Source organism: Scomber japonicus, chromosome 6, assembly GCF_027409825.1.
Source record: "Scomber japonicus isolate fScoJap1 chromosome 6, fScoJap1.pri, whole genome shotgun sequence".
Classification (NCBI taxonomy): Eukaryota; Metazoa; Chordata; class Actinopteri; order Scombriformes; family Scombridae; genus Scomber; species Scomber japonicus.
In genome coordinates this window covers 17,968,698-17,996,394 of record NC_070583.1, presented here as the reverse complement: position 1 = coordinate 17,996,394, position 27,697 = coordinate 17,968,698, and the positions used below count along the sequence as shown (strand labels likewise).

Sequence of the window (27,697 nt, the reverse complement as noted above, 5' to 3'; positions counted from 1 at the left end):
CCGAATAGCGTCAGAAAGTCAACCCACTCTCCACGTTTCCATTGCTACCGTTTTGATACTTCATGGTACACAAACAAATAGCATCTCATATGAAAGCTAAGACCCTGGCGAGTTCAACAGTACCACTATTATTGCGCTAAAAACTCAGTGAACCAGCAGCATACAAAGGTAAACAACCACTTATTTACAGCGACTAACAGATATTCTGTCTTACCTTCGAAGTTTTGTGATGAAAAGTTGTACTTGAGAGCAAAAAACGCTGGTTTTAGTGAGTCCAACACGGCCGTGTTTGTTTACAACTCCATTTCACCCAGTGCCAGCCTACAGTAGCTGCACCGGAACAACAGACAATCCTGGCAACCCGCAATTCCGGCCGTTAATTGGCTGGTACAATGTACACAGAACATGTCAGAACGTCATTGTCGAACCGTCAAAAAATTTTAAAAATATTAATTCAGACTAAACATTTTTTTTTATGGAAAAGCAATACTTTCATTCTGTACCCCTCAAAACGCCCCGTGGCTGTATTATTTTAAAAAAAATATAGCTTTTAATAAATATTCTACATATTCAACCTTTAAGGTTAAGTGTTGGTTTTAGTGATATATTAAAGTTTGGTTTATATTATGGTATTCACATTTCCAGAGCAGTATTTAGGCTATATCTATATTTCCAGCCACATGTTTCAGTGCAAGTATATACTCTGTATCACTGAGTCAGTCTTATGCTGTCTGCTGATTGGCTATCTGTTGATTGGTTACCTGTGAGGCAGACAGCCAATCAACTGTGGCTTATTTCAACGTTGTTGATGGATTAAGGCGCTAAATTGAAATTTGCAGTCACCAAGAAGAGGGGAAGCTTTCTTAGCTAACGCCAACTAACTTCAGAAAGCTCAAAGAAACTCAAGCTCAGGTTTGAAGCCCTTTATTTGGAATCAAAGCGCCTTGAAGCCAACCAGCTGTCATAACTAAAACTGCTGGTTCAAAGTTTTTTTCAAGAAAAAGTGGCTAGTGGAGATGAAACATCTTTCTGAATATTTAGATGTGTTTATGAGAAGATATATGCATGAGACACAGTAATCTCTCAGGTAGAGCAGAGGTTTTCACTGAGTGACCACCTTGCTGCTCAGCTGGTTTGCTTGCTCTTCCCACAGTTTGTCCTGTCATTTCCTACATCTGAGCTGGACTGTGCTGTGAAACTATGGATTATTGGAGTCTCAACTGACCACTGTATTGCCACACTGAGCATCATACTTGAGAGACTGTCACTCTGCTGAAAATGATAATACCAACTCCTATGATGACAGACCGATGTGGAACTTTTCCACCATCTTGTCCATCTACACCCTGATGATTCACGAGAAGAAGATATTTTTCTCTATTTTGGTTGTTAGCTGTTTGTGGATGTATCCATGAATCTGTCAACTATATGTTAGGTTTGACATTGCTTACTCACTGGATAATTCCAGTTTATGAAAACTTGGGTCATATTTTGCAGTTTAGCACATGTCTTTGCCTATTTTTATCGATTCACCCCATCTCATCAATGAACTTTGGGGTTAAAATCACATTAAAAATCAAACAACACTCTTGTAAACCTTCTCGCTGTAATCCCAGTTTTCAAATTTAGAGCCAGAATCTCTGTCCTTTTGAACAAGCCCTGTTATGTCCTGAATCATTTGTTTGTCACACTTCATTTAGTGAATACTTGCAGAATAAACATCAAACTATTTTCGCATCAATCACAGATGATTTGCGATGGCTTAGTCTGACTTCATTCCACACTAAACAGCTTATTTCACAGCTCATCAGTCACCTATCACAATGGCAACACATAAATAATGGGGACAGCATATTTAAGTTTTGTTAATATATATTATGTAAACTAACATAATTTATTAACCTATTAAGAATTCATAAAGTTAAAGGTTCAATCATTCAAAAAAAAATTGTATAAGCGTTCCTCTTCCGCTGGCAGGTCAAACTATTAGCAGGCCATTTCAAGCATGACCCAGCAGCTTCATTTATCTTGATTTACTTAAAATGTGTCCGACACCCTCTGTAACCTCTGCAGATGTTTCCCGACAGTCTGCTGGTGGTCTGTTCCTGCGTGTGAATCCTGCTCTGATTGGCTGGCCATAAGAGGAAATAAGAAAATAAGCCCTGAGGCGTGAAGCCAGCCTACTTCCTGTTAACAGATAGTCCCTGTGGTCGTCCAGATAGTACAGCTGTGTCAATGTAAGGTCTGTGATATTTCGTAAGAGGAGGGCTGACATCTGAGACTGGAGTGAGAGCAAGCAGTGTGGACTGAGTCTGGGGTCTAGGAGGAGATTGGTAGTGGGACTGGAGACTGGAGATACCAGAAGTATCTCCAGTAAAATGTTCCAGGGAAGGAAATATTGATGTTTGTATTAAATTGTGTACAGCATCTACATCTAATAAAAAAATGTATACAAACTAGAAACACTATCTTTAATAGACATATAATGGAGTCTTGGTAAAGGAAACTGTAATAGGGCCACAAAAACAGGAACAGCTGTGGACTGAACCTGTGACTTTCTAGATTCACAACACATTTTCAAGCCAACTCTGATGAAGTGGCCGAGTGTCGATTTGTAAAGTTTCAGGGGTAGACAGTCGCCAAAATGATCAATGGCTAATACAGTGCTGTCAGTTGTCTAATGAAGCCTGGCTGATTTTTTTGATATATTGTGAGGCTGTCTCAAAGCTATTGTATGCATTCCCCCAGAACCTGCGTGTGCTGTGTTGTCATTTTCACAATGATGGCACAGGAAATATGATGTACTGTATGTTTTGAACTAAGCTACAGTATGCATGATTTTACTGATGTTACTTGGAGCAAACAACATTCTGCTGTCAGGTTTAGTTACTTCCACTAAACACTGACTAACTGAGACAATCATGAATTAGAAATTGACCATCAGTTGTTACTTCAGGTAAAGAAGTACATTTTATAGAAACGCCTTTCCGAGATTAAGATGAGAAGGAATCAACCTCGTGTGTGCATTGCAGTGCATACAAAGCCAGATTCAGGATGTGGTTAGCCGAGCTTAGCATTAGGCTTCCGTTTATGCTTGTCCTTTCAAGTGTCTCATATCTGAATAAAATCCAGATGTCACCCTAATTTATGCTTAGCCACATATTGTTTATGTGTCTCCATTGGTCAGATTAGAAATCTGACTGCATCCAGAGGTACTTCAAAACAACAGGAATTTACATGAAGGCACATAATCACAATGTTTCTGTTTTGTTTAACCAGACAGTTTTTAAACCCAGCCCAAAGACCTCATGGTGCAAAAGTATCGATTTAAGTCATGTGCACATCCTCAAAACCCCACTGAGATCAGTGCTGGATACCAAAAACTAGACACAAGGAGTACCTGGTGTTGACCCAATCTGACACGTAAAAAACCTACATAGTCAGACCTAGCTCAGATTGAATCCAGGTCCCAGTATGAATAGAGTGGACTTGTTTAAGGACCCTACCTCCAGCAGCCTTTTCTACTGTTGGGATTTGGGACTTTTTTATAAATAACAAGTTTAGTTGGTCATAACTTGATATTTCCATGCAGGGGTGCATCATTCACCTCTGCAGAGCTGCAACCTTTGTTTATGAGCAGAGGGTTCAGCAGGAATGTATTCAGACTGGAACAGTGTAAACCAGTAGTCATGGAGGAGAACGTCCAAAGTAAACTGCATTGCCTCGAGAAAACAAACAGTCTCGATCATCTGCGAGAGAGACGGACAAAAATCTTATCCCCATTCGCTGTTTATTAACAGAATTTTCCTTTTTCATCTCCTATTTCTGTCGAGATGAGGGCTCGAGCTGTTGGCTGATCAGTGATTCTCCTTTTGGTTTGTTTTCTATTTAAAATGATCTAAACACTAAACCAATAACCAGGCTTATTTTCAGCTAGTGATATAATTAACTTGTTTGTCTTGTATTACTGTCTCATGTTTCTTAATGTGAAGACTCTTTTAGGTAATGAAATATGTTGGAGTTCGGCTCTTCACCTCCTGACATTATTCTTTATTTTCAACCAGCAGAATTTGTAAGGGGGGGTTAATGGATTACTGGAGTGTTTAAATCATTCAATTTGACATTTTAGCCTCGAATTTTAGCCATGAAATAAAACAAAATGATTCATTTATTTATTGACTGTGATTAGTAAGAGAAGAAATAGTACCACACTATCTTATTAAGGTCGAAGTACTGATACACATTTGACAACAGTAGAAGTTAAAATAATGCAGAAAAAGGCCAGGAGGTCAGGTTTTATTAATAAAAGAAATGCATTAAAAAGATAACATTTTAGAATATTACACAACATATATAACACAATGTAAAATACAATAAAAGATCCTCTTGATTGTACTTTTGGCCTCTGAGTGGAGACAGGGGACTGTCCGCTTCATACTGTATAGTACAAATATGTGTTTTGTATTTGTTTCTGTTTCGTTCAATAAGAAGGAACTTTCTCACGGTACCCAGACTGGACCGATGCTGAACAAACAAACTGGTGTGGTAAAAGAATATCATAGACGTGACTGTCGTGTTTACCTTCCCTCCACAACTTCAGCTAGCTGTATTACTGTATTGCATGGGCGTCACTTATGTAAGGCCGTTACGGGAGTCAAATTACAACAGATTGTAATCAGATTATTGTATCAGATTGCAGATGTGATGTGTCTCTTGCTCAGAAATGTAAACTTCTGAGAATTTTAACCAAATCATTAAATCATCACATTTGAGAAGCTGAAAGCAGCAAATATTTGATATTTTTGCTTTAAAAAATGACTAAAACTATTAATTGATTATTAAAGTAGTTGCAGATTAATGTTGTGTCAATCGGCTAATTGGTTAATCGACTAATAGTTGCAGCTCTAATTATATAATCATTGTGTTGCTAATGATGGGGGATAACGTAATATGTTGTATTGAAGGTCAGGTTCAATCTACACTCTTAGAGGATCATACACTACTGTAATAAACCACCAGGATGTTTATTTGTTGGGTTTCTTGTAAGACAAACCTTAATAACTTCCTGAACCCTATTACAGGCTTTCAATTTCAAACACACAGTTGTGCAGTTGGACGCATGATATACAGAAACTTGGACAAGAGCACCATCCAGTGTATGTAGATCATAACAACCACTTTATGTTCCATTCTATTTAAACTCAGTTTCATTCAGGCAATAAACAGTTAAAGCAGAAGCAGTGCTCGACTTTGTGCTCGTGGTTATGTTGGTACCATCAGCAGCTGCATTGCAGGAGTTCATATTTAAGATGCAATATTCCTGATGATATTTAAAAGGTGATGTACAGTATTTATAAAGTATTAGAGCTACTTCCGTATATTAGGTTCACTAGATGGTACCAAATGAAACCTAACCCTGATATAGTGCTCGGTTAATTTCATATATATTCTGTTTTTCTTCATCTTGTTGAATATCACTGCTGCAGCCATTTAAAGGATGGGTTCACAGTTTTTCAAGTTTGTCTTAAAACAACAGTCAGGAACAATTTTTTCTTCATTAGAAGAGCCTTTAAGTGATCAAAATCCACAGTCCTCCTGTGAAAAAATGTATTTAAAAGTTGATCGGAAACTTATATGAAGCTTCAGCTGTCCAAATGAGTCAAATCAAGTAGATATGTTTCAACCTTACAGTCTTTTTAGTGGCAAAGTCCCTCTTTTTGTTACTATACTTCCACCACTGCTCAACAGAGAAACACAAAGAGGGAATTTGATATTAAAAAGATTGTACATGTGGCAGATATCCACTTGATAAAACTAACTCTGCTGAAGCCTCATATAAGCTTCACATCAACTTTTAAATTACTGTGTGTGGATACACTGTGGATTTTGGCCCCCCATCACTGACAGTGAAAGGGGATCTTTAAGTAGCCAGTATGAACAGGGGGAGTCATTACAACAAGACAAACAGTGTGTTCATATGAGCACTTGACTGTTGTTTTAAGACACACTTGAAAAACTGTGAACCTGTCCTTAAATATAACCTGCTAATGAATTGTGGGAGTCCAGCTAAAAATGTTTCTTTTATAAGTTATGAGCCAGTCTGGGAAAAAAAGTGTCTGCTAAAAGCTTAAAGGCAAATGGAAATATACAAATCATACTTTAGAGAGGACATGCAACGGTTATAAAATATCATCATGGGATTTCAGCATTTATCACAACTTTGTAATCCAGTCAAGTACCTATAAATGTGCTCTTTTCAGCATATTTTTGCATTACATTTACGGTCCAGTTACACACACTCACATCAGGAGCTTCCCCATGCAGAACTGTTCTCATCTCCACATTGGGAACTTTTAAAATCTGGTTGTTTATATAAAGAAATTCATGATTTTTGTCCACAGCCAATACCCTAATGGATTTCCAAGATGTTGCACAACTGAGAGATTTTGTGACGTAACTGTTAAGCTTCTATAGAAATCTGATCCTGAACGCAGCTCTAATATCACAGACTAATATATCACACCTAATTTCAGTGTCACTGAACAAAGGGAATAATATCAGAAAGACAGAGAATCATTCATGACCCATGCCAGTCCACGCAAATCAGCCCACCGCACAAGAATAATGACTGCCGTGGCATCTGCATGATCTGCTCTTATGTGGAAAAGTCATATTTTCAATATGAAAATGTGTCTAATACTTTTACAATCTTATTTTTAAATAATGGCTGTTTTTCCTTCCTCCTCCGCCATATAATGAATCAAGTGAAATAGCCCAAATCCTCGGTTGTCACAATTCACGGTTCTGTCACAAGGAGGAAGAAATTCATCTCTGGGGGTTGAAATCCCAAATGAGCTGATGTGATTTATTCTTCATCCTCCCCTGTTTTAACCAGCCCGCTATCTGTTTTTCTCTTACACACCCACGTACACTTAAACACTTCAGTTATGCTTGAGACAATCATCTGCCAGAGTGGCTTAAAATGAGTGCAACAGCAAGAAAAACCTCAATTCAGTAACCATGAAAACATTGCAGTACGAGGTTAAGGCAAGGTCAAAGTGGAGATCTTTGAGATGCACACACACGCATACACACACACGCACACGCACACACACACACACACACACACACACAGGCTGTTAAAGATGGAGTGCAGAGAACTGTGAGGATTTATGTGAAAGCTCGTAAACTGCCTCCAGAGTGGTGAAATAATGGGTTTTCACCTAGACGACCCCCCCCCCCCCCCACCACCACCATCTGTGCAAAATTACCATAACGCACGCACTTAGAAAAAATAAAAGTACACACATGTACATGTTTAAAAAATACAAAATTTATTCAACAGCTATATATAATTTGTCTAGAGACAATGTCCCTGTCACTTGGAATCTTGGAATAAGTCCCACAGACCTCACTACAGATTTCATTGGGACTACTTTATGCAGAAGAGTTTAGTTCCTATTTTTACAATGACTGAGATCCACTTTTTTTAGATATTGTATTATGATGAGTAATGTTTTTTTCTTCTTCAATGGATCTGTCACTTTTGAATCATAATTACCCCCTTCTTTTTTGAAAAATGTCTGGTGCAAAGAAAAAGGAAAGCATTCCTCTCAAGAGCGCTGGCACACTTTTGCTCTGGTAGGAGTGAAAAAGTCTTTATTAATGACATAATCCAGTTTGTTTGATTTCAGTTATAAATCTTTAGTGTTATGGCATGAGTGAGGTCAGTGACAACAAAAATACAGAGGACACATCACATCCGTCTCCTTTCAATTTCACAGAGTGGTCCGGTCTCCTTGTCTGCATCGACTTTTCTATTGATTTTTTGGGATAAAACTGAGTGCACGGTGGGCGGACAATTATGCAAATGTAGAAACAGGAGGGGACAGACTGAGCTTTGGGGGAAAACTCCTTCACTTATACTGTCAGCGGTGGCCGGTTGGCAATATACTGGGCATGTGCAAGATCTTTATTTTAATGAGACTCTACATAGAGCTTTAAGTAACAGCTTTTGTGAAATGGGTAACATTTTAGAATTGAATGCTTCAGTTAGATAAAATATATAGTGCCTTTAGGGAAAAACCCCTTAAATTTGTTTATTTGGCAGAACAACACTAAACTTTATGATCAGAGTGAACAAAAACATACTGGACCTACAGCAAAATGCAGTATATTGCATTATAACTCTGAAACATACATAAAAAATTTAACCTAGAAAACATTAAATGGGGGGTATCATGGTTTTAGTGATTTTCTGTTCTTTTCATGAATGTATGATGTTGGATGTCTATGTTAAGAATTATTAAAAGACCCAAAACTTGAGGTGAAGGTACGAAATAAGTGCTCAATGAAAGTCATGAGCCAGGGCTTCAATCTGCTCTGAGGGCTTCATTTGCAGTGTTACCTCTATTTCCTTCTTGTGATAACATCAGCTTGTTCGTGCACAACTACAAACATCCAGCTGTTCTGTAGCCTTTGTTGCTAAGGTCGTTCCACAAGTTGTTCACATTGTCCACTCATATATTTTAGATTCGATTTGGGCTTGAAAATGATTGGATGTATTTGAGAAGGTGATATTTTGAGTAAAAGCAACAAAAAGGAGTGAAATCCTACTACTAATGTTTGTTTACGTAGCTTCAGGAACCACCAAAAGTTGGCCTCGAAGCATCTTCTGAGTATGTGCTGCTTTTCCACAAGACTGCCAGCAGGTGGAGCCAGAGGCCCAACATCTGTTAGCAACACAGCTGATTTTTACATCCTGTATATCCATTTAGCTGCAGTCAGCCTTGAGTGAGAGAAACACGCTGAATACTGTATGTTCAGACTCTGTGGGTTAACAGGTGTACACAAGTCACACCTGATGAGTATGACATTGTTCTCAATCACAAGATTTTATGCAGTCTTTATTTGGATTATTGGCATGTAAATTAACTGCAGTAAATGCTGTTTTAATTACAAGGCTAATGATAGCTTGGTGGAATGGAAAGGTCCACTTTACGGTATATCTCACTGATCATTTTGTGCTGCAAGTCAAATCAAAGAGCCGTTTTACTGTCTTACAGGTTTGAGATTTGACAGTATAGTTGGCTCGTGTTATCGATCTTCTTCCCTTTTGCTTTTGAGTCATTACCAAACATTTTAGTCACATCCTTGGGAACACTTGGAACTTTGGTTCCAAAATGAAAGATCCACCCCTGGAAAATCTGCTCTTCCTAACTGATTCCATGAGAGTAAAAGTTAATGTGGAGCTCTGAATAACATTTGCTGTTGCCTAAACTGAGGCTTTCAAAATATGACATAGTGGGAAAAACTGAGTTACTGTAACATTGCTGCTTCCAAATTGGATGTGGTGTTGTGCAGGATAGGTTGTGGCAACTCTGAAAGTTGCTTTTAGTGTTTGGGGTCACTGTCCAAAGCCTAACAGGAGTTTGCAGAACCAAATCTCTGAAAACAATCTCACTAACATCTGCTCATAGCCCCAGCCTAATAAAAACTCAAGAATGCTGCTAGTCTGTGTGCTTTACTGCTTATGGGGCTACTTCACTTTTTCCATATGCTGCAGCAGCAGCAGCAGCAGCAGCGTGGACAATCTGGCAGTTTGGGACCCTCACAGTTCAGCTTCCAAGACATTTTGTCTTGGCTCCAAATGTATAAATGCATGTGTCCAGCTCAAACTGTGCTACAGTCTACACACTATGCAGAGCAGCTCTTACAAATACATGGTCGTATCCAGGCCTTTTGTCGCTCTGAGCAGCGCCTGATGTTTGTGGTGCAGAATATGTTTCAGACTGCAGCTTGGGATCCATCTGCCTCGGATTTGCCACGTATTTCCAGAGCATGAGACTGGCTCACCGGTGCGTTTCTCATGGCGATGTGAAATAGTGTGAGAGCTGCTCTTTGCCACTCTGTGCATGAGTGCGCGCATGTGTTTGTGTGTGTGTACGCATGTGTGTGTGCGCACAAAGGCAGCACAATGTCACCTTGACTATAATCTACAAGAGGCAATGAGGGTGCACCGCATCTGTATACAGCAGTGGACAGAGGAGGAGAGAGGGAATAGAAGGTATTTGCGTGTGTCTCGGAGTGTGTGTGAGAATATGCCAAATGTGTGAGTGTTTGTGTGTGTGTGTGAGAGAGAGGGAGAGAACGACTGAGGCGGGTATAGCTCTCTCAGACAGCTCACAGTGCTGGAGGATCCCTCTTCAGATCCAGACAGAGCGACGCAGAGATGTCAGGCACAGCACACACAGGTGGGTCACACAGCAGCTGAGGGGACAGGTGAGACAGGCCGGGTGCTCAGGTTGCATTCTTGCTCTATTATAGGGGATGTTGTCAGTGTTAAAACTGTTGTTCTGTCACACAGAACTACCAAGTGTGTCACATTTTGTGGGGTTTGGGTGCAGGTGGAAGCAGAGAGGCCTGCAGTCTAGCCTGAGGGTCATACGAGTTAATCAGGTGCGCTGGAAACAAAAAATTTAGATTTTGGGGGATCATTGTGATGCAAACAATCACAAATATAAACAATTTTTAAGACATTTTACCAATTGGCGCCTTTCCCACTTTTATGAAAAACATCCTACTTAAATTTCCACCAACTAAATTCCACTTGCTGATTTCTCCTAATTGAATTTCAAGCCAGAAAACGTTGCTGAACTCTCCTCCTGCAGCTCTCCAGGTGTGTTAGAGGCTCCCTCGGCCTGTTGACAGGCAGGACTACAGACCTTCCAACGGCCGCAGCGGGACCTTCAGACTCCCGTTCAGCCATAATTGCATTTGCCACGGCTGTAACGGAGTAAAGAAAAAAAACCGCCGCCGCATCCTTTCCTCTCCGTCATGTGACTCCGCCGAGCGAATATAACTGTCCTTTTCGTTTGGCTTGAGAAATGCAGCCCCGGCCAACCGCGTCTCGACGGAGGCGTCGCTCTCTCCCTCTCGTTTTCTAGTTATCTCTAGTGATGCCTTCACGTGTCATCCAAAATAAGGAGCCCACTGCTTGGTGCACATGTGTCAGCGACTACAATATAGTAAAGCTGGGGATTTTCAGTTGGATTTGAGCTAAGGGGAAGCAATATTTAACCGGTGAAGAGTTTGTTTGCCTTTTTATTTTAAGGCTATTTCTGCCTATATTTTGAAAACCTGCAGTCTTGGGTAATATTATGGTTAAAGACCACTGATCTATTGTAATGTAGGTTAATCTAATCCAATGACATGCCTTTTCTCTTGTTTTTCCTGCACCAAAACATAGTTAAAAAAATTTTTTAAAAAAAAGGAAACCAAACGTCACAGAGTAACCCTTTCTGGCTTTGTCTCTCGTTAACAAAACACGTAAACACTACCCGACAAGTCGCACTTTTTAATATTTCATTTTGGGAAGTCTGGGTTCACGGGAGGTCCGAGAAGGCATCGCCAGGCCCTGTGACGTCAGCCGCTCCCCTGCGCTCCCTCCAGCAGCCAGTCAGAGAAGGGATGCTCTGAACGCAAGACTGCAGCATCTTCACCGAGAGAACGAGCAGGAAAAACGTCTCTTTCTCTGTGTGTTCCTCCAGCTCCGCGTCTCCGGACTCTCCTCACCCAACCCCGTCACCCCTGGGTGTCTTCATGATCGGAGCCAGGACAGGATAAAGAAGAAATAGGCCTAATATATAACACTAGCCTACGAATTACGCATCGGATTTTTTTTTCTTTTTTTGTATTATTGTTGCTTCAACGACCTTTTCCTTTCTTTCTTCTTTTTTCCTCGGCTGATTTCGACTCGTTGTCTTTCGGTTGGGTTTTGGTGTTTTGTTTTATTTATTGTTCCGTTTCGCTGGCTTTTGCAGAGGAGCGCCACCATCCTGCACTGCCTGACATGAGTACGCTCTTTTATCCGGTTGCAGCGGAATGACACACAGATCCTAGCCCGCATATTCAGAAGGTTGATGGAAGATTGACGCTCCATTTGCACGTTTTTAGTAGTCTAGATCACACTCCATCTGCAGAAGTTTTCGGATTTTTTTCTCTTTGAGCTGATCATCCGCCGCTCCACCGTTTCTTTCTTTCTGTCCCTGCGCAGCATCTCTCTGCACGCACGGCGCACCACGGAGAAACACGCAGCATAACCTCCCCCGTCCGCAAGAAACAGGCGTATTTTACAATTCCTAAATCGCTTTCGCCTTCTCCAAGGACTCATCTGCAAGGCTACGCTGCGTAAAAAAAACGGAACGGGGGGATTTAAACGCAAACGCAGCCCAAGCATCCAAGAGCAAGCTCGAAAATGATGGCCGGCGGAGCTGTACAGCAAAACGGGATTTTTTCAAATCCTCATCATCACAATCAACAACCACACATGGAGTCCGATCCCCCGGACTCGCGTAAAAGACCCCTGGAGACCCCAACGGAGGCCAGCAGCACCAAACGCACAAACACGGGAGGTAAGAGGAGCGATGGGGATGCAGGGAGCTGTTCGGGTTTTGGTGAATGTTGGTCGTCCTGAAGCAGGCAGAGAGAAAGGATAGCAGGTTGATCTGGTTCTTGACGTACATAGCAGCATGCTACAGTCCCAGATTAATAGATTCGTGCTTCATTACGCAGTGATAAAAATTATAGAGTGCACGATTTTTTTATCCCCTTTATCATGAGCGACAGTCATTTTCCACCAGCAATAAAAATAATCACGGGCCGCCGCTTTTGCCATGATGGAAGGGAAACAATGAGAGGGACTGAGGGGGGATTTGGAGGGAAGCCGCCGGTTCCCTCGCGCACATCCTGGCTGTTTTAGCCTCTTTAGATCAGCCGAATTGGGTGTTTTTATTGCGTCTTAAGATTTACGCTCAGCCATAGCGGCCATGCTGGAGCCAAAATAAGGATGTAAACAAGTGAAAGCCAGATCAAGCTGGTGCGTGAAAGCAGGCTCTCATCCCGTCGACGGATGACCTTGTGATAATCTCACACATCAGCCACCATCGCCGCTTTGTGTACAATTACACAAGCGGATAAACAAGCGGACTCCTATTAAGAGCAGGCCTGTAGCGAGCCAGAAAGAACGAGGGGGGGGGGGGGGGGCAGCTCAGAATGCGACAGTGTCGACTCTGTCTTATTGCAGTATGTCAGTGCCTGTATATTTATATCATGCTTTGCTGTCCTGATTTTAATAACCTGCAGCTGGGGAGGAGATATCTTTTTTCTCCTCTAAATTGTTCAATCATGTTTCTTCATTATTCTCTGGTTTGATGAAATATGGATATGTCACCATGGCGATCACCATATTTGGTTTTTGTTTACATGCTGTCATGCGCCAAGCATTCCCATCACCCAGCATTACAACCATCAGTAGCCTATCCTGGCCATGCACCCCATCATGGACATTTGGACATACAATACACTTTTTAAATGTGTTATTTAGGGAACACCAGAGTGCGTACGCTCAGTGGAGACATTTAGGAGATTATTATGCAGAGTCTGAAAGACTAAAGTCCCCTCTCATAGTCTAGAAGAAAGTAATGAATTGATTTAGTTTCTGTAGAGTTAAGAGACACAAGAGAGAAGAGAGTCAAATCCAGAGGTGGACATTTAAAGTCAAACTGGGGTAATGGATGGTATCACAATTGTGCAAAGAAACCCCTTAGATTTTAAGTGACTTGCACTTTTTAATGCACTGAAAAATGAGTCTCATATTCTTGAAATAAAGTTGCAAGTGTCAAAAAATTCCACGTTTTTCCTCAAATACTATCCCTGTCAGACAAGACAGGACAGAAGAGTCTCTGTTTACACTCCAGTGGGACACAAAAAGTCACCAAAACTCCCCAAAACACACATTAATGAAATGTTTTTAATATTCAATCAATGAATATACTCTGTGAACGAAATCTGATTTCACTGCAGGTTTTTCTGCAGCTGTGATTAGGAACCTCATGACTAGATGAGATCTGATACTCAGATACTCATGTCACACTGAAAATTATGATGGCCACAAGATTTTCCCTGACAAAGCTTTACATTTTTGATGATTTATTAATTTAGTTTGATGTTTACTGTAATGTGTAAGGATATACAATCTTAATAGACTCATTTAGTCTCTCTGGCCTGTCCATGTACTGTTCAAAAAATAGTCTTTAGTGCAACCCACAGAGAGACCTGTTCATAGATTTTTGGGTGACCGGAGATTTTACAGAAATGACATAAAAAGAAGAAGATGGTCATTTCTACCACTTTCAACTCCCACCACCAGCTGTCCTCAGGAGTCACAATTAGACAGAGTCCAGTCGTGGAGGGTTGAGCCACAGGTTAGCCGGCGTTGCTTTAACGGCGGATCAATGCAGCTCTTTGCTGTATGTAAAAACCCAAGGAACCCCCTCCCCCAGGGGACCATCCTCCTGCCTGTGTAACAGTCAGGCAGCTCATCCATTTAGACAAATGAAAAGGTTGAGATGATGATGATGATGGGCACAGCCAGCCATGCTTTCACTCAGGCAGAGAGGACAGCCGCCGCCAGGTCAACACTCCCTCAGCCGGCAGCATCAGGCCGATGCCCAGATGACATTTGGTTAAAAATGAGCAAGCCGCCCCCTCACACACACACTTTACTACAATCCCGTCAGATAAACACCAAAGAGGAATCAGAGCTTGGTTGCTGTTTTTTTTTTTTTTTTTTTTTTTTTAAAGAAAAAGATTTTATTCAATTCTGTTCTTATAGAAATGTGTTTTTGTTCCATTTCTATAAGAATTTGGTCTTGGTGATATTTAATATGACATACAGTATAGAGTTAATCAAATGACACATATGAGACTACTGATAAAAAGAAGCAGAAACTTTAAAGCTGGTGTATCGGACTGTTTACTTCTGGCCTTCGATGCAGTAGAATACATTTAATATGAGAATATGTTTCTGTATTTGCATTTTTTGGAAGAACTAACCTGCATTCAGGCTACAGTTTGAAAGATATAGAAGTCAAATTGCTGCTATAAGAGATCATAATACTGGTTGTTTCTCTGAATGATTAGTTTACGCCACACACTTCCCCACCCCTGTGCTTCCTCTCTCTGTAGTGGCTTTCCTGCAGCCCCTATTTGAAACTGAAGGCCTTGTATTCCCTCACCAAGAAACTGAGACTCATGGTAAGAGAGACTTTGATTTTGATCTTCTGCCTGTTTTTTTCTTTTTTTCCTTTTTAATAATCTTTACTGTAACCTTCTTCAATGCAGGGCTGATGCAGCAGTGACAACACGCACATGTTGTGTTCTTGAAGGCCAAATTCTGCGTTAAAAAATCTTAAATTTGAGGGCTTTTTAATGAGGTGGTCTGACTGCTGCAGGGCCTGACATTTAAATAGGATTTAAAGTAACGTGTAAGCTTGAATAACACTCTCATATTCTACTCATGATTCAGGTTAATGCATGCTGATATTGTTTATATTGTATGTGATCAATCCCATAACACCCATTTCCATGCTTTTTTATACAAATTCAGTGTTTCTTTTTTCATGATGCCAAACATTACTGCACAGATGAGTCCATTGACCTTTGACCCTCATGCTAGCCATATCATCAAAGCATTTGGGTTCATGAGTGCTGATGTATTGCTGAAATGTTCATTCACTGTTCTTTGTGCTTAAAGTGTGATTATACGATGGCTGTACTATGCACTATACACTATGCTGCTGTTGGGTTAAAAGTCACATGACTGTACTTTTGAATGTTTTTCCTTTTCACAGTTAAATTGATTTTTGTCTAAAACACAAGAAATCAGAAATTCTCTCAATGAAAGTGTAAAATTGTGACTATTTTTTATTTTTCAGTCACGTTGTTTTTACCCAACAACTGCAGCCTCGTTAGTGATAGAACGAAGAATATCCAGATGTAAAAAGTAACGCCTGGCCAAAGTATTTTACATTGATGTTATTCAGATTTGCTGTGTGAATGACAAGTGAGAGCAGATAATTAATCAAAATAAGACAAGTAAAGTTGGACATTCTGGATTTTTCCACTGAGCTTCCAGTTGGTTTGTGTTCAGGCTCGTTCAGTGTGTGTCTGTGTGTCTGTGTGTCTGTGTGTGTGTGTGTGTGTGTGCATGAGGAAAACGGGAAGCGACATTACAGAGGGAGAGCTGGTCAGGTGTCAGACAGCAGACACGGGACGACATGGGACCGCTATAACCCTGCAGGTCATAAATCACAGCAACGTCTCATAAAGAGCTGAAGGTCTTAAAGACGAGAAAGATCACTGAGTAGCTGCAGTGGCTGCTGTTCACGGCCCCCCGCCCCCAACACCCCCTTAATCCACCAACCCCAAACCCATTCTTATCTCTGCAGCCTCTCACCCAGACTCAGCAGGGTTCTCTTTGACATTAAAGGAATTCAGATTTCGCTCTAATCATGTACATATATGATCAGAGACGTTTGATGAGCTTATTGTAAATATTTGATTTTCTTTCAGAGGTTATTAAACTAAGATCATTTTTAAGTGATCCTGATTGGCTAAATAAGTGATAATCTTAAAAGTAATTTAAAGAGAAGAGTAACTGCGATCACGGTTCAGTGGATTTCACTCTGCGGACTTTTAAAAAGAAAAAAAAAACAAGACTTCATTTGCTCGGAAAAAAAACGCCCCCATTTTTTTTTTTGCTGCAAAGTAGCACAACACAATAAGTGAGCGCTGGATATTATGGCGTCAGAGGAGTTGGCAACAACAGCACTGGTGTTGAGTTAAATGCTTTTACAGCATTAGGTGGTCAGAGTGATTTAGGATGTGAGACTATTGAAGATCAGTTCAAAATAAGACACTAAATCATCTTAAATAAGTTACTGCATCTTCCAAGAAAGGTAGTTCTACAAAAGAACGACACTAGTTGCGTCAGTGAAGAGATGAGCATGAGCAGTTTACATAAAGTTACAATACTTAGGAGGAAAAGAAAGACACTCAATACCTTTTTCTGCTTTTTTAATTATAGGGCACGCAGGTGCATCAACACTGACACAAAAGGCAAAGTCTGCACAATGTGAACCATTTTGTATTTAAAGTATGTTTAAATGTTAGTATTTCACAACGAATAAACAAAATAGTCTCTTAGCAGGTATTCTAATAGCCAAGAGCAGCATCTCACTCTAATAGAAATGACTCAGATTCTGTCCATTCAGAACAAAGCTTTCAGGGAAAAAACTGCTTGTATAAGCCACTAAGAAGTCTTATGTAAGCACAAACAAAATAAATTGGATTGGATTTTTTTTCCCTCTTTTTTTTCGATTTTCATGTAGGTGGTCAGAAAATGAACATGCGAGTGAGACGCCTGCAGGTTTAACAGTCAGAGAAAAGTTCACTGACCTGCATGGACAGACCTTTTAGTCCTTTGACTAGTATGTGTTATACTTCTCTTCTCTTCTCTTCTCTTCTCTTCTCTTCTCTTCTCTTCTCTTCTCTTCTCTTCTCTTCTCTTCTCTTTATAATACATTAATTTAGTAAATGGATGGACTGGCATGCTTGTGTTGGGAAACAGGGAGTGGGGGGCTTTCAGACGCCCTTGCCAAGTGACTTTATGGGACTAGCAATACGTCAGATTTCTGTGTGTGTGTGCGTGTGTGCGTGTGTGTGTGTGTGTGCGTGTGTGTGTGTGTGTGTGTGTGTGTGTGACATTAGTTGGAAATAAAAGCAGAGATAAAGTTTAACAACAGAGAGAAAGGTTGTTTAAATGATCTATTTCACTGCAGACGAATGCACATACACACACACACACACACACACACACAAACATGCATGCCATGTATGGAGCCTCGGCCATATGAGATGAGCCCTTTGATGCTATTTGATGCTTTTGATTTCTGCTATTGATTTCTGTTGCTCCTGGAGCTGAGTGGAGCATCTTTTTTCGGGACGTCCGTACAAAGGAGAGCTGCTTTCCTCTCATTGATTGGCCATCCAGGCTGAGGAGGAAGAAGCCCCACGATAGGCCTTAAAAAAAACTCGAAAAATAGACGCCAGGCAGAATTGGTTCAGCCCTAAATCAGGCTGAGAAAAATCCAACAGTTTTGGCCAAAATAGATGGAAATAAGCAGATTTTTAAAATGAAATAATGACTTCATACAATTGCTGAGACTAAATATACAGAGTTGTGTTTTTCAGACACACATTGTTGAATGTCGAACAGCATTTTTATAAAAAAACAAAGTGAGTTTTTGCATCTCACTCTCGTCCTCTAGCCTCCTTCACAACACGCCTGTTTTGTTCACTCGCGAGCCCGAGCGTTTCCCGGCTGCACCCTCTCCTCTCTCCCTCTTTCGTTCTCTCCATCTTCCTCCCCTCCTCATCCATACTAATCATGCTCTACTTCAGACCATCATGACTGCACCCTCCTCCTCCTGTCCTCCTTCACCCTCATCCTCCCATCATTTCGTCCTTCACCCACCCCCCTTCATCAATCGCCGGCTGCCATTAACGACGTTCGCTCGGCAACCGTTTCCGAGGCTGTCGATCGATTCGCAGCCACCGTCGTCAGGACACTGCTTGGCTGTAGCTTCGACCTTCTTTCTCCTCCTCCACCCTCTCCTCGTCCTCTTTTTTTTTTTTTTAAGCCACTGCGTCAAAGTAAAAAAAAAAAAATCCATTGTACAGGGTGGGGTGAAGGAGCCGAGAGGTGGGAATATTCCCACAAAGGGAGGCGTGCGATTGGTGGAGCGAGACGCTGGTCACAGCTAGTCGGTCTCTGATAGGTGAGGAGAGCAGGGCGGCGATGAATATGGATGAGACAGCGATAAAAGGGCAGATGCAGCGAGGACTAGTGGAAGGGCCCCCTCCTCTGAAATAGCCTTGGTCCACGAACAATACACACCAGTTTTCACACAAACACACACACACAGAAGGGAGAGAAAGGAGTCGGCTGTTTCAGTTATCTTTGTTAGCGTAGCCACCGTGTCCGCTTCAATTTCTACGCAGACGGCCCAAAAAAAGACGGTGATTGTTTCAGTATCGCAGCTTTTCATTGGTTCTCACTAAACCTCAATTCAAACTGAGTTTCTTAAGCAGACGACTTTCTATTCATGATAAAGAGACGGAGGTATTCCCTCGTCTGTTACTGCTGACCCGGACGTCTTATCTCTTATCTCTATTATTTGTCTTTATTTATTTATTTATTTTTATTTATCATGTTTCGGAGCTCAATGATTTACTCTTTACTCGGTGCGGCATCATTTTCAAAACAAATTGTCCTCCATTTTAAAAACAGATGGCTTCCCAAAGAAAATGATTCCTGGCAGGAAAAAAAACAACAAAAAACCTCATTTGTAGATGCTGCTGGTGTTGTGAGTCATCTCAATACCTTTAAGAGAAAAAGAGCTCATTTTTAAGGACGCACTCGTCTGTGATTTGGTGATACTGATACTTTCAGAGTATACACTGGAGCCACCTTCAGAATGTAGATATGAATCCTCAGCAGCACAATTATCTGTATCAAACATCTATATCAATTAATTCGACTCTATGAAAGTCCTTTTTTCATGTCTTCTTCAAATATTTGATGATGATGATGATTGATTATTATTATTAATGATAATAATAATAATAATAATACTAATAATAATAAACTTTATTTCTATAGCACCTTTCAAAACCAAAGTCACAAAGTGCTTCACACAAGCAATATTAACAGCATAACATACACAAAACACAATCAAATAATCAAATAGATGAAACAAACAATAAATAAAACAACAAGGAGCAGCAATTATATAATATAAAATTGTACAAGTGTGTTTTTAAAAGCTTTTTAAAATGAGGCACTGACTCAGCTGACTTGATACTGAGTGGGAGATTGTTCCACAACGTTGGGGCAACAATAGTGAATGCGTGGTCTCCTTTGGTCTTAAGTCTGGACCTTGGAACCTGTAGTAACATCTGATTTTCAGATCTGAGGGATCTTAGTGTGTAGTAGGGTGTGAGAAGGTCAGAAATGTAAGGTGGAGCTAGACCGCGTATGGATTTGAAAGTTATTAGTAAAATTTGTAATTGGATTCTGTAGCGGATGGGGAGCCAGTGTGTTCTGTGCCACGAGTGTTAGTGAGGAGCCTTGCTGCTGCATTTTGTATTAACTGTAGACGGTACACTGATGCATCATTAAGACATGTGAATAGCGAGTTGCAGTAGTCCAGAAGGGAGAAAATGAAGGTGTGAATGAGCTGTTCAATTATGTTTTTTTGGGAGCATTGGTTTAATTTTGACAGTATTTCAGATTTATAATTAAACATGATTGAGTAAGTCTTAATATGTTGGTTAAATAGTTACTGTCCTTCTGCTTGTTGGCTAAAATCTAAATCTAAATTGAACAGATGACGTGGAAAAAGTGAAAGATTAGGATGAGGCAGAAAAGTGAAGGATAAAGATAGAGAGATTTCCACCCGTTTACCTTCCTCTGATAGCTTATAGTGTTTATGAGTGACGGCGGCCATCTTTCAGACCGAAGACAGCTGGTCAGAGCCTCACTGCTGGAGAGCTTTACATGTTTGTGTCTGTGTGGGTGTGTGTGGGTGTGTGTCTGTGTGTGTGCTCCCTCCCAACAAAAGAGCAGAGGACTGGAGGGGGGGTGTGTTAGACAAAGCTTGCCCCCCTTAACTCTCCCTGCTTAGGGGAGATGAATATTTTCCAAGTCCCCAGAGCTCAGAGCCTCCATACCAGTGCCCCCCTTCCTCAGCTGAGGCTGTGCTCACGCTGCTACACTTCAGAGTTTTCCCTCATATGGGACTCACGCTGCACACATTTCTGGTCTGAACCACATGGGTACATTTGACCCATATTAGTTGTGAGGGCACATTTGGAATAAAACTGTATATTTTTGGAGCTGATTTCTGACATTTAAATATTTAAATCACAAGTTTTTTTTTTCAAAGCATGCTATTTATGTGTGACTTGTACAAAACATTTACATGGAGATTTATCAACATTTTCACAAAACCGTTTGATATAAAATCATTTTAAAAAACTTAAAGCAAAATATCTTTTGAAGCTTTTTCCATTATAATAGACTGGTATTCATTTCAGAGGTATTTTAGTTTAGTAAGGTGCCTCTCTGTTTCTATAAAGCCCCCCCCCCCCCCCACCCAAGGGTCAACTGATCCATGTGTTGATCTGCACTTTAGGTTTACAAACTGTACTCTTAGATTCATAATCTGTGCCCTTGAATTACAAATCCAGGCCCCTCTGATTTGCAATTCATGTGCTGAAATGCAAATTGATTGCAAAATGGGAAGTTGCTTCTGTGTTTGTTAATCATTTTGAAATAAATGACATTCATTTTGAAATAAATGACATACATTTTGAAAGATATGACATTCATTTTGAAATAAATGACGTTTTTGTCACGTGTAACACAAACAGGAGTACTGGGTTCGTCTCCATAGCGGCAGTGGCTAGAGGATCATGGGTATTGTAGCCCTTGTGCTATATCCACAACTGAAAAAAATCCTTAATTCGAGGGCACGGATTATAAACTGTGCGCACAGATTTATAAACCGAGAGAACAGATTAACACATGGATCTTTTCTTTTTTTCTCTCAGATTAGTTTTCTGTTCTTCTCACATTTGCTGTCAATACAAAACTCAACACTCTCAGTTTAACCTTATAAAAATATCCGCTATTCAATTAAGGGCCGAAACCTCTCACAGCAAATTAATTTAATTTTAAAGCTAAATATGTAACTACAGTTCTATGAATCTTCAATACTAAGACGTTGGCTATCTAAAGTCAACCCTTATGGTTCTTGACTATAGATAGCCAAAGTCTTAGATTGAAGTGGACATGATGTTGACTTGGACTTCGGGGGTGTGGAGTTCACGGCGACATCATTGACTTTTAATAGAGGGAGTCTCAGTTTTATCTAGGAAAAGAGAAGGACCTGTACCGACACTATAAAATGCACGAAATTTAAAAATTTTTAATTCTTACTTGACGCTTGAAAAAAACGTTTGTGGGAGGGAAGTGTGTGTGAGAAAAACAGAACATGAGAGAGGAATCGTGATCTTCAAGCCCACCCCCCCAACCCACCCCACCCCTGCAGGCCCGTGGACACCAGATCCCAGGATTTGAGCCTCCAATCCCCCAGCATGGAGATCCTATTCTGGGCCTGGCGGGTCCGCAGGGGCCTTAGCAACAGATTGGACTGTTTACTCATCCAGATATGTCGCGGTGGAGGATGATTTATTATTTATTGTCAACGACCTCTACATCTCCCTCATCTCCTCTCCCCTTCTTGACCCAGACAAACTTAAACATGAACGTACAGTTTTTACCACACTTTGATAAAGTTACTGTGTGGAGACACAATGGGCTGCCTGTCCATCTCTCTCTCTCTCTCTCTGTGCTGCTAGTTCCCTTCATGAATAACTTCTGGGAGTGGTGTGTTGGCGCGGTGTGTGTGTGTGTGTGTGTTCATTACATCACACAAACACACCCTTTACAAAACAGAGATACACAGAAACAGAGACATTTTTTTGTATTTTTTGACATGCAGAAAGGAAATGTCTACTTCCTGTCTTTGGTGTGTATGTGTGTATTTGTGTGTGTGTGTGTGTGTGTGTGTGCGCACACGTTGTAACTGCTGGGATTTGTGTGCGTGTGTGTGTGTGTGTGTGTGTGTGTGTGTGTGTGTATGTGTGTATGTGTGTGTTGCTCAGCAGAGTGAAAACAAAGACCCTCATCACAGCAACCAGTAGGGAACCCTGTAGTTACTCAGCTGCAAACACACAGGTCCTACACACACACACACACACACACACACCACTGCCTGCTTTGTACAGTTGAACTTGTAATTCCTCAAATTTCTCGCTGATATTTTCAGTTTATGATTTATACTTCGACTGTGCCTCAGCGTGTCTGCGGTTTCTGTTGTGGGAGGTTTGATGAGAGGACTGGAAGGTTGCCAGTTTGCATCAGCTGGGAAAACTAAAGGAGGGAAAGTTTTCCCTCCATTACTTTATTTTGGATGAGTGTTTTACAAAATAAAAACCGACAACAAAAAAGCAATAGTGATACAATATATATTAAATTAAAGAGACATTGGGCCTCATGCAGCAACATTTTCTTACATTTCTCTTATATTTTCTCTTCCATTTCTGCTGAGAGATACATAAAAAATAATATAAGTTAACTCCAGATGCAACAAATATTCTTAATCACCCAAATCTGCTCTTACTCAGGTGCTGAATGATGAATCCCACTTGATGTTATATTGGAGGCGTGTGGTCGGTGTGTTTGTTATTAGCAAAAGTTACGCCCCCTAAACACTATATGAGGGAAGGTGTTGTGCTATGTGCAGGAATCAGTGAGACTCTGCCAAAAAAAAGACAGAAAGAAGAAGATGAACATTAGCAGTAATTAAATTGATGAACTTAAACTTATTATAGTCCTAATTGGGATCAATAGACCACTAGCATTTATTTAGCCCACAAATTTAGTAATCCGATTATTATAATTACTCTGAAACATAACCTTACTTTGATTATATGATGTTTTTTATGTTCCTCAAATTAAAACGTATGTTTTCTTGCATTTGACAATTTTTTGAACTGTGAAAATAAGATATTTTTTCTTATCTTGTGCTCTTGAGTGCTCTCGACCCCTTGTAAAATCTTCTCTGACCTAAGAGAAGAGCAAAAATAAGAAAACATGGTTGAATCCCAGAAATCAATGGGTACTTTGTTCGTATATGGCTTCTTGCATGAGACTCGTTATTTGTATCTTGCATGAGGACTGGACCTTAGATGTAGAGTATATAGGCCAGTATTTTGTCCCTGTTGAGCCGGTGTGGACCTACATACATGAATGTGACTCGGTGCTGTGTTTAAACAGAGCACATGCAGGCCTACATGTTGTTATAAACTAGGTTAAGGTCTTTGATGACATAACGCCGTCTTTGGCTGCCATACTGGAGGTCATCAGCTGTGGGGACACAGTATGGAGGATGTGAGCATCTTATTGTGGGTCTGAAAGTAGAGCTTGTTAGCTTCAATGTGGCTTGAAACTGAGTTCTTCAAATTTTGAAACAAGTTTAGCTTATTGAACATATATTTATGTGTGTGTAGCTGCAAGTTGTCGGACGATAAGTAACAAAAGACTGTGGTTCAGAAGTTATGTTTAAATTTATTCATAAAAAGTGACTTGATTACAATTTTTCAACAGTAAAGTGTCCCGTCCTTTGCATATCATGATCAGTTCTTTGACAAACCAAATTAAAAGGATCCACTTAAACATGTTTTGTTTGCATTTATGTTAAAAAACACAAATAATAGCTCATGTATTGCTCAAATATCAACAGTTGCATTAATAACATTGATGAGAAGTTCAACATGAAGTAGTTGGCATTTACTTTCTCAGTGGCTACTTATGCTATAGTTTAATGAAGTCATTCATAATTAAAATGCTGTTGCAGAGATCGATGGACTGTAAGCTCCCTGTGTAAATATCAAAGAAAACATTCCTCCAGCTTTATCATTAGTCTCATCCATCTTTCTAATTGATCTGCCAATTGGAAAGGTTAATAAGGAAAGTTTTGCATCTATTTGGTTGAGGTGTTTATTTTATATATAAGTCCTACTTTATAACTGACTAACCTGTAGTCTAAAGGCTTTGTGACGCTTCAAAAGCCCCAATCTGTATGAATGTGACAGGTCTGACAAGGCAAAAGTGTTTATCTCAGATTTGGAAGGTTGCAGAGCAAAGCAAAAACTGTCATGGCCTCTGCTTGTCTGCATCACGACCTCACCAGTCTGGCTCCAAGACTTATTGTCTTATGTGAGTCTTTGCAATTTTTAAACACCATGTTATACTTATGCTAATAAAGACAAATGCACTTTCAGACATCATTATTTATGGTGTTGCACTCAGTTGTCCACACAGAAAGTGACAAAAGTAGTCTCAGCTCTCCTTAATTGCACAGCTTTGCACACCTGCCACAGCATGAAGTGATTGTTTCAGGTGGATGCAGCCCACCTCGATTCTACTGTTATCTAATCTGACAAGCTTTGTAGAAATAGTCTGTTGCTGCTCGTTACATTAGCATCAAGGTCATTGTTGAATCCTATATCCAAGCTCTTGCATCTGTTTAGGAACCCCCGCTCCTCTCACTAAAACATTGAGAACTAATTGGTAACAATCACCACAACTGTGATTATGGTGTTTTTCTTGTTCGTATTTGGACTGAAAGTTTACATGCTCATTATGTTGTCAGCGTGAAAGAGTCGCTGCGCACGGAGAGCTGAGACACTGGATCTCAGATGATACTTCATATCAACAAGTGCATGAAATAATGCCGCAGAGAAGCAGTGTGGTATTTGTGTAATCTTAAATAGCCGCGAACGTTAAAAGATTGCTGTGTGTGTGTGTGTGTGTGTGTGTGTGTGTGTGTGTGTGTGTGTGTGTGTGTGTGTGTGTGTGTTGGCGTCTGTGGTTGTTGGGTTATTGAGCTCTTTCATAACTCCGCTGTCAGGACTCATTTTTTAAAATAAACTGTGAATTTCCAAAGCACAAAGATGTTAGTGAGCCTTGGAGGATTTATAGGGGCTGCTGCGAAAACTGGAGTTTTTTTTTTTTCCTAAAGCATTACTAAAACTTTTTTCTGTTCATATTCTTATCCAAAGAATAAATTAGTCATCCCGAGACATTTTTCTCAAACACCCACAAGTGGATAACTTTCCTACCTGCCGCTTTTTAATTTGCTGAGCTGTGAGAGTGGATAACGCGTGGGTTAGTTTTCCGTGACCTCTATCAGATTTTGAGCTTAGTGATGACACTGATGGGTCAGACGTGGCTAGAAGAGCCTCTGGCTGCTGATTATGCTCAGTTAGATCTGCAAGTGCAAGTATCACCTGCACCCCTGGGACATGGGATGACACGATAGAGGGAGCGTAGGGAATAATTACACATAATTAGAATTTTCAGCTGTGACAGGTTAATAAATGGGGGTTTTGCTTTTCTGAAAGTGTCGTAAAAAGAAAAAATCTAAAGTGTGCACTTTGCGGTTGAGGTTCACTCTGGACTAGGATGACATGAGTGACATGAATGACAGGATAATTTCACAAAATTAGGATTTACCTTTTATGTTTTCAACAGTGATAGTTTGTTGAGATTCAAATTGAACAAAAAGTGTGACATCTCAAATAAGTGAGCAGCTCTAAATCAGGATAATATATTCATGCTAAAAATATATTTATTTTGATTGACATGGTTATAATCACTCATAAACAAAGGCATACTTTTTGAACATCTTGCTGTCGGTGGCAAAAAAACAACAACTCAAACCAATGACACCCACTCTACATAAATGGAAAGACAGGTTTATGATGGTTTACTTAGTGGAAAAAATACTAGCAAAATTCCATGTAAAGATATGTTTTTAAATCAATGGGCCCCTGTGATTGCTTATTTCACATTATCACCAGGAAGATACAAAGTTGTACTGACTTAAATGTGAAATCAGCTAACATATATGTTTCCTCCTTTATTGAATCATCTATTTATTTATTATTTATTTTGTGTGGACGTATGGGATGCCAAAATGAATTACTTCTATGTATGTTTGCCGTATATATTTCTTTTTGTTTTAATTTTTTGACAAAGTAGCTATGTGCAATACAAATATAGATAAATAAACATTTTTGTTAAAAAAAAACAAAAAAACTCACAAAACTCACAAAAACAATAACAAAAAAAGATTTGGTTTTGTGTTCTAGTTATTTTTAGTCAAATTTTATTGTGAAAATCTACATTTATTGAAAGACATAAACATCAATTGTGGGCATTTTTGCCAACATGTTGCACCAGAAAAGTTCATAAAGAATAAAACCATCACACCTGTAAGTATAGAGCAGAGTTGAGTTTCTTGAGGTCTGATAAAGTGTCTTGAGGGTCTTTAACATTATACACTAAACGAGAAAAAGCTTTAAAAAGGGCTCCATAGAAATATGAATTGTTTCTCAGGCATATGAGGCATATGTGAACCGTTATATGTCAGAGGCTTTTTTTTAAAAGTCCAGATAGACGTAATAAAAGTTGAGGAATGTTGATAAAACTTTGCTCTAAACACTTTCATTCAGCGTGGTGCAGTGTGTGGGAGGAAGAGGCAGATAGTGCAGCACAGTCTTCAAGCATTTCTTTTGTGTAAAATATCTGGAAGTTTGTTCATGTTTATGAAAAATTGAATCATGGTAGTTATCAAACTTGCCAAAAGCTTATATTCAAAGTGTAATTCAATCTGTGTTACATAACTTTGAAGTGCTTAGTTTAGTGATACTGATGAGTTTAATGATAAGTTGTTGTGCATGAATGTCTGCATTGACTTTGTATTTGGAAGGTTTTGAAGTGTTCCCAAAATATTTCCTGTATGATAAATTATTGTTTGGTCATGATCTAACACGGTAAAGATTTTCTTTAGGATATTTAGTTCCCCAAAATATAAATAACATGATTGTTTTAAATAAAATTTTGATTTCTCAGGTGTAACTGAAAAGGTGGATAACTTGATCTTTAACATGACATGATAGTGCACACATATAAATACATTTGTAATGTTCGCCATTCTAACACATACAAGTGTTACCATGCAACAGATGCAAGTGATGAACATGAGTCACTCATTACATCCTCTCATATACATGATGAATCATGTTGCCAAGGTGTGTGGGCTTGTTTATGAGACGTCAGAAATGGTCTGTTTGTGGAGGAGGTGTTTGTGTGTGTGTGTGT

The 27,697-nt window shown here is 39.9% G+C and overlaps 1 protein-coding gene across 2 annotated transcripts in view; it reads left to right on the top strand.

Annotated features, from left to right (window-relative positions):
* The first annotated feature begins 12,256 nt into the window (after positions 1-12,256).
* The window catches only part of nova2 (NOVA alternative splicing regulator 2), an 83,135-nt gene continuing 67,694 nt past the window's right edge, over positions 12,257-27,697 (top strand). The window contains exons 1-2 of one of the 2 annotated variants that reach the window (XM_053321224.1): positions 12,257-12,413; positions 15,028-15,096. In XM_053321224.1, the coding sequence (XP_053177199.1) occupies positions 12,257-12,413; positions 15,028-15,096 (226 nt within the window). The remainder of the gene's footprint in view (positions 12,414-15,027; positions 15,097-27,697) is intronic. The other variant, XM_053321225.1, reaches the window with a different exon arrangement.